General features: G+C 46.3%; 1 protein-coding gene across 1 annotated transcript in view; it reads left to right on the top strand.

Annotated features, from left to right (window-relative positions):
- The window catches only part of LOC105562300, a 32,559-nt gene that overhangs the window by 11,796 nt on the left and 5,703 nt on the right, over positions 1-15,060 (top strand). Inside the window, exons 3-4 of the mRNA XM_012013043.1 lie at positions 4,020-4,948; positions 5,205-6,819. Coding sequence (XP_011868433.1) covers positions 4,020-4,948; positions 5,205-6,819 — 2,544 coding nt within the window. The remainder of the gene's footprint in view (positions 1-4,019; positions 4,949-5,204; positions 6,820-15,060) is intronic.

Here is a 15,060-nt window from a genome sequence, read left to right as displayed (position 1 = left end):
GGCTCCGAGCTTGCGTTGCGATCTTCTTTATATAAAGATTTCCCCGGAATTTTGCTCGCCCCATCGCCGTCAATCGCAGAAGAAACGGAAGATTGCATAAACCGCGTTGCGACTATCGCGGGCAAAATAAAGCCACGTGTTCCGGATTATCATATAATCGAGAGTCTGATCCGGAGGCAGAAAATCGTCGGAATAATTCTAGAGCTTTGCGCTAGTAGCATGGTGAGATGGTTATGACGTTTGTCGGAATAATGTTTCCTGCCGGAACAGGATATATTGTATAATTATCGTGATTCAGGCAGCTATATAATGATATAATTTTAAATAGCCCCAAATATGTTTCGAAAATTTCGAGTAATATTACATCATTGTGTTACATTTTAGAATTTCATTTGTATTGTTCAACTTTGCGGTTTATTTAATAATGTAAAATTATTTGTACACCTAAAAGCTTCATTTAATTATTTGATGATAATTATATGAAATCAAGCTGGCCGTATCTTATTTATTCCCAGATAATTTGGCAGGTATTACTATGAATTATTTAACGTTATATGAGGTCCATAAGTAATTTCTAACTGCGAGTTGTCATAAATAATGTTCCGCGGCCCTGACGACTATTCCTAATCGAGAATTAAGTGCAATCATAATATCGTTATCTACTGACCTTAATCGATGCGAATAACAATTCTTGTGCGCGAATTTCTTATGCGTCCTCGCACTAGTCCGCACATTGATCACGCGCATTGTAAATCCAAGATAGATCGTCTCGGACGTTCATTTTCGTTATCTACGGATTCATGTAAACAGGATGCATGCGACAGCGTTTCGTGTTATCTGTAGTGATTGCTAGGCGAGGGTTGTCTCTCACCGGCCGTAATAGATTCATTAGGGTAGACACCGCGCTGCCTACCCCCGGCGTATCGTCGCCCCTAACTCTGCATACACGTACCCTCTTTCATTTTCTGTCACTCGATCATTCATTCGCGTGTAGTATCCGTTACTGATTCGCGTACACGTCCGATCGTATCGTATTACGTACAATAATTAGCCATTTATTCGTAAATCCGTCGCAAGATTTTTCATTATTCGTCTCAGTTTACGTACAACTTTTTTTTCGCTGGATTTACTTCTGTATAATATATAATTCCACAAAGGATGTGATGATAAAGTGTGTAAATACTTATTTAGAGAAGAAGTTAGTCTCATAATTATATCTTTATATTACTATAAATTAACTCGTGTCAGATGTGTTATTCATCAAGTACAGACAGCTGATTGAACTGTCCCGAATATTTTACCCATCAGTTTAAAAAATTCGCTCATCCGCGAGAGCGAACGTGCGCACTTTTTTTCCAGCTACTATATGTAATCCAGTCCAATTTAATCGAACTGCTCGATCATCAAGCTTCTAGTCTCCCATTCTCTCTTTCGTGTAGTCGACCCTCGACAGATATCTCGCAAATCAGATTATCGATCGTTAATCAATATCACTGCAATTTGGCGACCCACCAGCACGTAGCGTGCTTTTGTATATATGTTTGCGTGCGCGCTCAATGGAAAGCCGTGCTGCTGTCCATTGCAGTTTTTCTCGCTCGCGAACGAATAATCGGCCTCGACGTGGATGGGCGATGCAATTGGTCATATATAGGGCAGCCTTGAAACGTAATTTTCGCATTTCTCCCACGTAACATTGTGTCATCACGTTCTGACTTTTTGACGCAGAGATACACATTTTTCGTTCAGAGATTGCCTCGGATACTGTAACGAACGCAGATACCGTTTTCTTGCTCGTTGCAGCATTTTAATATGTTTACTTTCCCGAAATTTAATCCTGCGTCTTGTTTGAGTTGCCCGAATGAAACAGATGCAAATACATATTCATGTTGCCTTCGATCTTCCACGGGGAAGTTTTCTTTATCTTTGTTTTTTGGCTTGCCGAGGATTGGGCTCCCCTGTGTCGGCACGTTTCTCTGATATAATTTTATCGTGATATTACACCAACTGTGCAAACAATATTGCGTTTTCTCGTTAGCATTCCTCTCTGACGTTGCAACATCCGGTATTGTATTTTTACCATTAATCCTGCGGATCGGCGCTTGGCTCCTCTAATCCCACGCGCTGCACTTTTTTGAATGTTTAAAAGTTTAACGTTGAAAAGTTTCGCCCCCGAACAAAGTCGGTAGAAAAGTGGCTTCAGGTGGAAAAAAAAGAGAAGGTAATAGATCCTCCCGTTTTTCATCCCCGCGAAGGGGATGGGTCATCAGTCGCCTTCCGCGATCCTGCCCCTTTGTGAAAGTTTGAATACGTAGACAACGTCTGGTGTCGCAGGGAGCATTTCTTCTGCAGCTTCTCGTATCCGGGGCTTCTTCGCCGTTTGTCACTCGCTGCCAAGAATGTGCCGCGAATTCGAAGGAAAGATAAAATAGAATTGCGCGCGGTCCGTCCCCATTTTATGGGGACAGGCGGATCGCGCGATAATTTGCCGTATTCATTGTCCAGGAATTAATTCCCCATTTCGCGCTTCGCGAATCCCCCGGCCGCCGGCACTCCTTTGTATTTGACCGTGGAAAATGAAGTTCAAGCCCTCTCGTGATAGCGAAATACGCCGGAAATTGGGGATATCCTGCCGCGTTATGGATCCCACAGTGATTTTACTTGAGTACGATACAGGAGTATGAGGCGAATCCGCATTCTATTGGACCCTTGTCGGTTTTTCTCAATTCATTATACTGATAAATTTAGCACGATATAATTCATTTGACTGAACCCGTGCATAGTTTTCCTCATTGAGATTATTAAATTCGAAATTATTTAAGTACATTCTACCACCTGTGTGTATTGAGCAATTACAAAATATCCATTGTGCCATAACAGCGTAGTAATGTCTTCGATATAGAAAGTGTGGGAAAACCGAGTTTGCCGAGCATTAAATAAATCATGGATATTAATAAAGTTGAGCGCATTAAACGGTAAGATAAACAAAGCGTAATTCCATACCGTTAAACAATTACGTGTACACTGTGTGCATACGTGCGCGCGCGATATGATTACTCATATTGTGTGAACGAGGATCGATCAAAAACAAATTACCCGGCGACAAAGAGACGTACAAAGACCGCCTATTGCACTCTAAGCGGTCGATATCCGCATCCTGATGCTGCGAGCCTTTGTGTCTGGTCCAGTGGTGCTGGCTGGACGATGCGATGGACCAGAGCGGCTTCCGATAACAATTTTTTTTTCTCTCGTTCGGCAAGTTCGCCTGTGGTTCCTGTCAAAAGCAGCAACCAACATGTTTTACGGCGCATCTCGTTCTTGCCGCCCTCGCAAGGAGGGAGGGAACGAGGAAGGATTTCGGCGGGGTCCTCTCCGGTCGAGCATAATGTGCCCATTATCTTCAGTCCTTTCGTCTATTTCGCATGTGTACCTTGCCTGTATAATGTACCGGGTGTCCGCGTAATTTCGTGCCCCCTCCATCTGCTCGACCTTGCTTTCTCTTTCTCCCGTCTCCGATGTCGCGAATGGCCGTGACACGATCGTAAAGACTAAAGAGGCCTTAGATGATGCTCGAACGGGTCGACGAATACGAAGAGGATGAAAGGGGTGGTTGGTTGTGGGGTGGAGCAAGGACAGAACGTCAGGCGAGGAAGCCGGAGACCATTACGGTAATATCCTATGGACGGAGAAAGTGATTTTTAAGGAGATAAGGCTGCCATTTCAAGGCAATTTTGCTTTCCCTGTAAGCTTTTTCGTTCTCTTCCTTCGCGGCGACCCGAGTCCCCCGCGCTTCCTTCCACAATAGAACGATTATGAAAATTTCGCACCGTATTCGGGGTTCTCGAAAGTGAGCTTTATACGGCTAGGACATCTTTCTACCCGTAAATCTTCTGAATCCTTGCGTTCACGATCGATGAATCCCTTGTGTTTTCTACCCTGATGCATTGTGAACGTTTTAAACGAGTCCGAATTATCTTGTACATAATATTATCACATTTCGTTTCATCTCGATCGATCTTCAGATCCTTCAGCATCCGGTTCGTCGTGCGAGGACGACGAGGACGGGCGAGCAGTGGTCGTTAGAAAACGAAAGAACAGCGTTTACGCCTCCTCCTCGATTCGTGCTCCATCGGCGGACAGGGACACTTTAACTTCGACCGACGGCCTGCTCGTGGATTGCGTCGCCCTGGTGCATCTGGCCGATCAATCCCCGACCGAGTCCGCTCAACCTGTACGTCATCCGTCGCCCTACTATTACGGCGATCTCTTCAAGGTACCGGAGCAACTGGCCAAATCGCAGCCGAGCAAGTACCGGAAGAGCGTCAGTCTCGATGTGCCGGGCGAGCGTTCGCGCACACCCGGTATAGCCAAGAGAAACTCGGTAGCGGGTGATGGAGGCTCGTACTCGTCCCAGCCACGGCATTATCAGCAACTACAGCAGCCGTATCCACCGCCGCCGCCACCGCCGCACTATCGCAGCCAGGATCTAGTAAGCCCCACTTCGGGGAGCGAGCATGCTGTCCCAGCCAGAAACGAGATCCTCTCGTCGTGCATCATCACCGAGTGGGATCACACCCTCATGCCTCCGCATAGGCTGCTGAGCCATGACCTGCCTACCACCGTTTGTACCTGCGTTGCATCGCCCGAGGAGGAGGAGGATGAGCTAGACCGACGGCAGCCGCAAGTGACGCGGCACCAAGTGCGCAAGCTACGACGTACGCGGAGGATAGACCCGCAGCCGATACTCGTCGAGGACGAGGACGACGTGGAGGGTGAGGACGAGGGAGAGGAGGGAGACGAGGAGGACGCGGAGCCTGAGGAAGAGGACGAGGAAGGGATGGCCAGGCAACGTCACCTCTACGAGACGGCCTTCGACTGCAAGGTCAATCGCTCCGACGATGATCTCGACGATCTCGATCGCGTCACCAATCACGCGGTACTGCATTCCCAGGTATGTATGCGCATACATTCGGAGATTTCAAATTGTTGCTTCGATCTTGAGTTAAATTGCACGTGCAATTTTTATTTGCAAATTGTCCCGTCCTTATTTTGCAGTTCTTCTAATTAATTCCAATTCATTTCTATGTTTTCCTTCGAGACATTTCGTTAAACCTCCTTTTGTGTTCGATATGCAAGTAAACTAAATAAATCCCATTATTATTCTATTTGTGAAAAGCGAGTTTTGGATGAAATAAAATGAAATGCAGATACGGAGTAGCAGTACGGTTCCAGTGAGTAGAACGAGTTCGTCAACAGACACGTCGAAGCAGCAACATCAACAATCGCTTCCTTATACCGGCCAGTCGCAATCAAGCAAGGACCACCGACGTAAAGTCGTACTTCTCCGCCCAAAACCGATTCCGAGCCGCTTGCAGCAGCAGCAGCAGCAGCAACAGCAACAGCAGCAGCAACAACCTCAGCAACAGCAATCGCAACATCAGTCAGACAATATATCTACTCTGTCCCAAGATATCGAGTCCCTCCAGATCAATTCAAGCGATGAGAAAACCGGATCGCCGAGACTACCGGCACGCGATTACACACCGTCGCCGCCGTCGACTGCACCTTTACCTGCGAAATTCCACGGAAACCGAGACCATTTGCTGTTGAATATTCGCAGCGCGCCAAATTTACCAGCGCAGCAGGATCACCCCCGTTTGAAAGACATGAGATTGCCTGTGAAATCGTTGTTGCGCGCCAAGGACTCGCCGCAGAGTAGCGAGGGCAGCATTCTCGAAATCAAGAGCCGACCGAAGACCTTCGTCCAGGAAAATATTGATTCTTCGCAGGGTCGTCGATTCGACAAGGAACTCATACTGGAGTTTAAGGACAGGCCCCGGGAGGAGAGACAACGACCGCGCAGCCTGATCCGCGAGAACAGGCCGATAATGGAGTTCAAAGGCAGGCCCCATGAAGCGGAGAACGATCTCGTGCGGCCGCGAAGAGACGCCGGCCTCTTGGAATTCAAGTTGCGTACTTCGAGACGTCGCGTCGGTTATTCTAGCACGGAGAGCATGGCGACTAGCAGCAGCGGCGGCAGCATGGAATCTATCAGGAGTAGCACCAGCGAGGGCAATAGGTCGACCAGCAGCTCCGACAGCCGGCACAGCACCAGATCATTGAGCTCGCACAGTTCCGACAGCGGCGGCACCAACTGCTACCATCACCATCAACAGTCGCTGCCTGGCTTTCTGAACCATCACGCCACCAAACTGCATATCCTCTCGCCGATCTCCGACAAATCGTCGCAGGAGCCGGCCTCGGAGACCTCCGACAACAATCGCAACAACAACTCGCAGAAGGCCTCGCCCGAGGAGAGTGTCACCGCGGAGAATAACATCACCTCTGGCAACAACACCAACACGAATACAGTCACCTCGCCCATGGACACGTCCTTTAAGAAGCGGCGAACGCCGCAGAACAAGAACCTCATTAATCTTGCTCTGCAGTCGTCGTCGTCGGGCGACGCGGAGATCCAGGGATCGGATAGCGGTATATCCATCGAGTCCCGCGCTGGTATCAAGTGCAAGCCTTTCGGATTTCACCTGTTGAAGCCGCAGCTCGATAACATTAATTTCGTCGACAACGAGCCGGAGCTCTCGGATCTGCCCTTCGATATGCCGAAGCTGCGAAGAAGACGGCTGCTAATGCAACAGGATGCCACTACATCCGGAAGCGCGACCAGTGTGGACCTGAGGGATCTACCCTTCGACATGCCGAAACTCAGGAAGCGTCTCAGATGTACTCAGAGTGTCGAATCCAGCGCGTCCCAGGCGTCGTCCAGTCTCTCGGTGCGCGACGTGGAACCGCCTCTTTTGTTTGGTAAGTTCCCGTTGCTTTACACTTACATTGTAACTCGAAAAATTAAAATCTTACCAAACGTCACTAACAAATTAATGAATTTAGTATAAAAATGTGTACTTTAATCGTTAATAAGATTATTTTTTAACACTTTTTCCTCGTATTCATTTCATTTTTAATGTTTGTTAAATAAAGGACGAATGTTGTTTCTTCGAATAAATTATTTTTTCGAAGTAACCAACGCAAATCGGGGAAGCTATGAGAAAAATCTGGGTTTACCTTTCTTCTTAATCGAGTGTCTAGACATTAAATCGATAAAAAAGGTACTTTCCGCACCTCGAGGTAAACTAAGTACTCATCAGGACAGAGGGGTTACCGTAATTTGATGCTGATCGTTATGAACCTTCCAGACAACAGCTAACATCGTTAAGCTTCACTCAGTTACTCCCAACAGCTGGATATTCACTACCAACACTTAGTCAACCATGCCGCATATATCTATTCCTTAATACATTGTACTACATACAATTCACTCTAATTCCTTCTCATTTTTTTTATATTAAAGCAACCATTAATAATTGAAGTGTCATTTTGCCAAATGACAAAGTAATTTCTCCATACATTAGTTGAATATTAAGCCCATATTTATCATGGCAACGAAACTACTTCTCCATAATAGATATGCATACACAACGGCATTTACTTAATAACCCAAGGTTATAATTAAGGAACGAGCGATACAGGAGAGTACGGACCGATGTTTGACAAGTACAATTTATCGAATGGTATTAAAGTAACCGACAATGTGTAATTTAGATCACATTAATAGTACGCACCGCAGAGTATCAATAATTTAACGTCGGCGAGTGAATGACCTGCGTGCGCCATGCAAGTGCATCGCGAAACGCTCGGAATTAGTCGGGTGATTAAGCCGCCGCCACCGCTGCCGTCGCACCGGGCACCCTCTCCTATTATCCCCCGAAGCTGTACCGTCCGACCTGATGGGACTTTGAACGCGCGTCGTCTACCCCCTTCGAGTTCCCAAATTGCGAAAGCTCTAATGCGAGAGCTACGAGAACGAGCTCTCTCGCGCTGCACACCGCCTACGGCCGGGGGGGTGCCGCAACCTGCGGTGATGCCGGTCCGCGGGGGGGACGACGGTAAATGCTGTTACACGAGGGGTAGGCTTGGGTTTACGTGCGCTGATGTATAGACCCACCGGAGTGGTAGGTAGGCGAGAGAAGGAACGCGAGAGAACATGGGCGACGGGGAAGAGAGCGAGCGACTATTTTTATCGTCGGTCGAATGTCAATAAAGGCACGAAATGCCCGGTAAATCCGTTTTGCCTGGAAGCTTTACGGGGTCCTCGGCAACTGTTCTTTATCTCGCCTGGAAGAACGTGTGGCGGCGACGGTGACCGTGCGACGAGTGATTCCTCACGCCGTGAAATACGCCGACGCGGATTTATTTTATCAATTACAGCAGCCGGGGCTCCAAAGCACGGCGCCTCGCTTTAGCGTCGTTGCCCGGGTGATTTAAAGCGCAGCCGATTATCACTCGCAGCTTTCGTCGAGCAGACGGTAAATTATGCGATTGCGGGACGAACTTTTTTTTTTACAGCGTTTTGCAATCACCGAGATGTTAATATATTCGATATTTTTTAAACTTTCTCGCCACAGAAATGCAGATTCCTTTGCATCTTTTCAGCAAGCGAAATTAATTAATTGAATCTTTCACGGAATTAAATTCCTCCGTTGCCCAGCTGGCACGAGCGTGCGCATCGATTCGGTAGAGCGTTCACTCATCGATGAAGTGCGATATGAAACAGACCTAAAATGAAGCGCACTCGATTCCGCTGATAAAAGCCCAGTCGTGTCACTCAGTTGCAATCGCTCTTTGAGCAACTGCCTCGTCGAAAATATGAATAAATAGCCGTCGCCTGCACGGAGTTTAATCAACGTGTGGGTAAACACATGAATGCGCGCGGGTGCGTCCGTCGCGCCGGTCCTTTCCGTTCGCCAGATAACGAAAGTGCGACAGTCGCATTGCGTCGCGCGAAACTACATACAAATTATTTCGTCTGGCTGGTCGAACGTTTTACCGTGACGCTCGCTTTTCGCCGTTGAACGTACGGGAGACGTAAAAAGCTCTAGCGCTTCCGGACATCCAGCTACGAGCGCGTTTTAATGGCAGCAAAAATTGTGTACTCGTTTGCGCGACGTGCGATTATGTAACGTTGCGCTCGTGAGGCTTTTTAAAATTTTATGAATACGTGCAAATAAAAACTTGATTTCGACTGTTATAAATGTAAAACAAATTCCGTTAGAAAAATTAAAAATACGTGTCATTTTGTGACTGATGCAAAACGCGTTCTCCCCGCGCGCGCGCAATATTCCGCGATTTAGCAGACGACTGCGAGCGAGTCGAGAGCCCGCAATATTTTTCCCGGTTGATGGATGTCGGATTCGTAAATTAGCTTTTGAAGAGGGACCGGGAGAAAAGGGAGATATAAGGGAACGAGACGTCGAATGCGTTAGCACGTAATCAAGACCAGATTTCTCCAAAGATATACGCCTTTTTATGCGTTACGTTGTCGACAATTACTTTTTCGGAAGTGAGGGGCCCTGCGGGGATGTGATCGATCGGTTTCTTTGCCTTCGACTATCGGCACATGGCTAGCGGATCGTCTTATTGGTTTGTCAGTGCGAATAGGTCGTCGATCACGATAAGCCATCTTGACCGATGAGGCGATTCAGTTATTACCATCGACATTTTTCCGACATTTCTCTACTTGTTAGCGATATTATTATTTTTTAGCAGTGATTTGTTTTTACTATACTAACTGAATTGATTAAAGGTTTATTTCTTTTCGTTATATATCGGCAATACTTACTATCTCAAGTTTGTCCGAGTAAGGTCCGGTTTCACCAACGTTGTTTAACTTGAAACTTAGCTTAATTCGTTCTTTGTCTCGTTTAAACTTTTACAGAACTTTGACAGAACTTTTACTTTTTAACTGTTCCAGAAAGAAACAAACATGAATTAAACTGAGATTAAAGTTAAGCGACGTTTCGTGAAACCGGGCCCCAAGTCTTTATCAATTTTCTCGGAAACGGTGGCTGACGCGTCGATCGAAGGCAGCGAGCGTGGGGTGATTTTTCCTTCGAGACATTATTTTTAAATTTCACCGGCATTGAAGGTCGGCGAACCTCTGGAAGGAAAACCGTGCATTGTGCTTTCAGATAAAAGCCATCGGCTTCTGCCGATCTGCAATATGCTATAAAGACAGGAGGATAGAGCCCAAAGCTACCGCTGCATTTTGCTTCGCATATTCTTCCCTTCACAACGGGTTCGCGTGTACTTACACACGGGTGTCCATGTGTACGAGCACATGTCACCAGGAAGATAGGCGCGTATTGAAAATATCGGAAATATTACGCCCTACTTGCGACAAGTTTGCACTGTGTCCCCTTTCCGTTCGTCTCTTTTAAACGTCATCGCTGCACCCCTTTGATAGGCGGCATTATCGAACTCGCGGAAATAAATTCGGTGAATCGAATAGATCTTCTGGAGGCAAGAAGTAAAATAATTTCTATTCTTGCTCGTGCGCGCCACGCACTTGGCCCGTAGATACATTCGGCTTTTTTCGCATCATCGCTTTAGGTCGTTTACGACAGCGAAAAAATTAATACTCGCAATCTCGACGTGCACATCTGTCTCGCGCATAGGCCCTTTAATGGCCGACCACGTGAACTCTAGTAGCTAGTAGCGATCGTTAACGGTCCAGAGAAGGGGGAAGAGGGAGGCAAAAAACTGCATTGACGTGGTGATATCTGGCTCGGTTCGCTTCGTTGGATACATGGTAGGGGGGGAGGGGGAATTGGCAAACGCGGGAGAAGAAGCGTACGTACATAAGACTTCTTCCGGTTGTTTACGACTGAAGTTGTTAAGTGTAACTTACATCAGAGTCTTTGTTTTTCCGGCGTGACGATCCATACTCTCATCTACCAAATGCGATCCCAGAGTTTCGCGCAAAAACAGCTTGTTTTTGCCGCTTAAGGGATAAACGCTGGAAAGGGTAAAAGAAAAGCAGAAAGCAAGAGAGGAGCAAACAATATCTGAAACTGAAATCGTGTATCGTCTACCGATTTAATTTAGTTGTAAGAATAGAACGTGTTATATGTTATACTGTTATATATGAACGTGTTGTATATTATAATGTTATATATGTTATGTAATATATTCATATTTTTGAAGAATTGACGTTAACGAAAACTAGCTTCAACGCGTTTTCCTCGTTTCATTTGTTCGACTATCGATAATGCGCTAGATTCAATCGAAGAAACCAATACCTATCTAAGTGCACGCGATTTGCGGGACAGATATCGTTGTGATTTTACTGTTGTTTTCGATAGTTTGGCCTCGAACGTTTGTTGCAAACTATCCTGTTTACTCCATTCCCCAGTGCGGAAGGATCCGTTTCGTTATACGCGGCTATTCATACACACAAGCCACGTACAGTTCAGTCAACATCGCACGCCCAGTGTGCTGACCATTTGGTAGTTGGTCAAACTACCACGTGAATGATCACGGACTTGATTTTAACGCTGTCGCGTCATCTCCCGCAACAAGATTTGAATCAGTCTGTCGCGGACGTATGAAGACGTGATATGATTTTATATAATTCCTTAAATAATAAGGACATTGCGTGTTCGGATCATTAGAGAGGAATTCTCTATTGTGAGATAGATTTCTAATATGAGATAGCAAGTTTCCGACACCCAAATTCAATCACAAATTTTTTTTCGCAACGATTGCACAATCTAACTATAAATTTTTCACTAAACAGATTTCACTCAGCTATCCTATATTAGGATCCTATCTCACAATAAGGGACTTTCCTCTATATTTGTGCGTAATTCAATTTAATAATTATTAGTTATTTTTAATACAACGTACAACGCTCGTTAACGATGTAGAATTAAAACGTCGTGGCAGCCTAACGAGCTCTAATTTTCACGGCTGTCTACGAATGCAGTTGTTTAACGTGTTCCATCCTAGTCCCCGGTGAATTTTTATGGCTCGTGCATTTTAGAAGAGCTTGCGAATTGCGTACGTTACGTGCGTTTTATTTCCAAATTCTTCACTCGGAGAGTGGATTTTGCACGAATATAAGCGATGCAGCATGCACCAAACTTCATATGACGACCGTCAACCCCCCCCCCTCCCCCGGCTACGGATAAACGCAATTTTATCCTTGACTTCAAGAATCTAGCCACGTACTGTTTGCCCGATGTCACGCGTCGTGACTGTCTGCTGTTATCCATTTGGTACCGATCCAAAATCCTACCGCGACGCGAACCGCCATTCGGCTGACCACATTCCGGATTTTCTACTGGCAAGTTTCAGCAACTAAGGATTAACGCGTTTCAACGATTCCGCCCGACAGAACACGCGAAAACTGCGATGATTAAGCTACTTGCGTGCAGAGTTTATTTACACCACTTGTAATCTTACATTTGCGTGGTTTTATATAATTTTCGCTATCATTTAAAAAAATTGCATTTTTAACTTATCAGTTTTAGAAATTCATTAGTTTTTCGTGTCTGCAATTACTTTGTTGCCTGAGTTTTCATTAAAGCCTGTTTCGTGACATTTCATCTCTTCTCTTCGCGATAATTATTCTCTATTTGTTTCTCCTTAAGATGACGTCAGCATCCATAAGATCCTCTTTAAGGTCGTTACATGTCACTGCCGGCAGACGAGAGCAAATATGCAATATCAGATGTCAAATTAAGCTACGAAGGACTTGCCAATAACTAATCATGCCGTTATCCACCAGGCTTAAGGATCTTAAAACAATTTCCGATTTTACTGTTTCAAAGAATTGACATTGTAAAATATTTTCTGCACCCGAGACTTCGCTCACTTTTAATGGTACATTATTAGCAATATATAATACTAGTTTCTCTCTCGAAGCAAGTAAATTATTTGAAAACTTTTTATTAAAGACATGCATACGTAACTTTTTTAATATTAATATGAAATATTTCGTGAACGAGTTTCTAGCTTCAGAAATATACAAAAAAGTCCACTGTTAGCAGGTTCGATTAACAACTTAAGCTCCCCGACATTAATGAATAAAAATGAAAGTCCCCGAGCGAGTTATCTCGTAAATAAGAGATGCGGTCGGCAGACCGAGGTGCCCGTGATCCTCGGACAAATTGTACAAATACCATTTGAATCGTACGATGGAAACGTCTGACGTACGCCTATCGTACTTCATATTTCATGAGGATCGCGGACGTATCAACTATTCTGAACAGGTTCGAAGTGTTTGCCACCGCGTCGATAAGGGCCCGTCGACGGAGGGATAGAAGAGCTCAAGGGCGTGTAACTGCAACATCTGCCGGCGGAGAGATGTCTGAGGCCTATCCAGGGCAACGGCATCTCGCATCTGTTGTTCGGGCATTTCGGCGCTATTGCGAAATTTCTTCGGGGGAGGAAGAGGGTAGAACCTCGTAACGATGCCATACAACTTGAAGACGCGTTCGTGGTGTGAGATCGCAAGCTCATCGTGACCGGCAGTTTTCTTCTCCTCCATTTACGGTTATTTCATGCGCGGGGGCTCTCGAAAGTATAGTTGCAATGCAAATATTTTTATATTTGTCGAATGGAACGATTGCGCCGCGGTTCGTAACATAAGTATAATCGATTCAGCAATTCCGTTGAATATTTATGAAAACGCTTCGCCTCGAGCGATACGTTTCTTTCCGCGCGTTTGCAGCTCGCAAAGGTTCCCTCGTAAAACGACCAGACTCCACAGCCGCCTACGTGCGTAGCGGCGACTGCGCCGTCGTGAGGTGTCATCTTCCATTTAATAGCGTCTTGCCACTCAATGAAATCGCCATTGACTCCTTTCTCGAGCGCGTTTGACACGCCGACTCCCCGAGGCCGTAAATTCACCGGTGTCGTAAATCTCTGCGGCGGGTTCCACCCTCGATCTCTCCTTCGCCCGGCAATAAATACGAATCGCTGGGCCCGGGGGTTGCCTCGACTTCTCGGCTCGACGTCATTCCGTGGAGCCGTCCCGGCCGCCGACGTCCGGCGATACACGCAATACGTCCTGATCTTTGCGGGGAATTAAAATTTCCGCTCGCCGTCCGTGACGAGATACGGCGCGTATACTCTCGCGGCGGCACGAACACCTGCGAGAGATTTCCTGCGTATACCCCGTCCCCGACCGAGGGCTTCATTCGTGACCAGGAATTTCCCCGGAGACGTCTGCGGCGACGCCTCTCGCGTGTCACCCGTCGAAGGAATATTTTTTGCCCTTCCTAGCTATTTCTCTTCTCTAACTTTCTAACGCGCCGCGCGCAATCACCGTTCCCCTCCTCCCGCACGACACCTCCGAAACATCACTCAACGAAACCTCGGGTGATCTTAAAGCAAGCAAACGCGCCACGAATTCGTACACGATGATCACCGGCGGAGGAATTTACTCGTGTCCTTGACGCTTCTGTGTACGATCCGGTACCGAATATCCCGACGGCTTCTCCCCATTTCCCGCGGGAGTATACGGCGGTCGGAAAGCCCGCGAAGAAATTGATTGAGACGTATCTCCGCCAGAGACGGATATTAAAACAGTCTGAGAAGGCAGAGGCGGGGAATAAGGATACGAGTGTCAGGACGAGAGATTACTTGTGGGATGAGCGCTGTACAAAAGACGCGCACGCGGGAGCGAGAGCCCCGCAAAGACAGGGAGACGAGAAAAACCGTTTACACCGTCGCGTCGGGGAAAAGGAAGAGAAAAATCAAGCGGATAAATCTGCCGGGCCGATCGCCAGATTGAATTTAATAATACAGACGCACGCAATCTCGTCGAGTACCGCTAGCCGTTCGGCGCCATTAATGTTTAACCATTCCCGAAACGTGTGTTTCGCAAAGAGGAATTGAATAGAAATGGCGTGTAAGAGATACCCCACTGTCTTTTCGGGCCTTTCTCTCACCATGATTTCATGCATGTGTATACAGGAGGTTCCAGAACTGGTTGTTGTTCTCGCCGCAAAATGAAGTGACAGTTTAAAAATGGCTTTTTCCCAGCGAAAGGTTTTTCAGATGCTTATCGTGCATTGAAAAAATTTTGTAGAGTAGATATTATCGCGTCAAGATTACAATTTTTGTAATCCCTTGAATTTAATTAAAATAATGTCTCTCTCTCTCTCTCTCTCTCTCTCCTCCCCCCCCTCCCCCCCCCCCTCA

This window comes from Vollenhovia emeryi, unplaced genomic scaffold, assembly GCF_000949405.1.
Source record: "Vollenhovia emeryi isolate VEMERY1.0 unplaced genomic scaffold, V.emery_V1.0 DF939191.1, whole genome shotgun sequence".
NCBI lineage: Eukaryota > Metazoa > Arthropoda > Insecta > Hymenoptera > Formicidae > Vollenhovia > Vollenhovia emeryi.
Note: the sequence above shows the minus strand (reverse complement) of the source record. Positions and strands in the feature narration are given on the sequence as shown.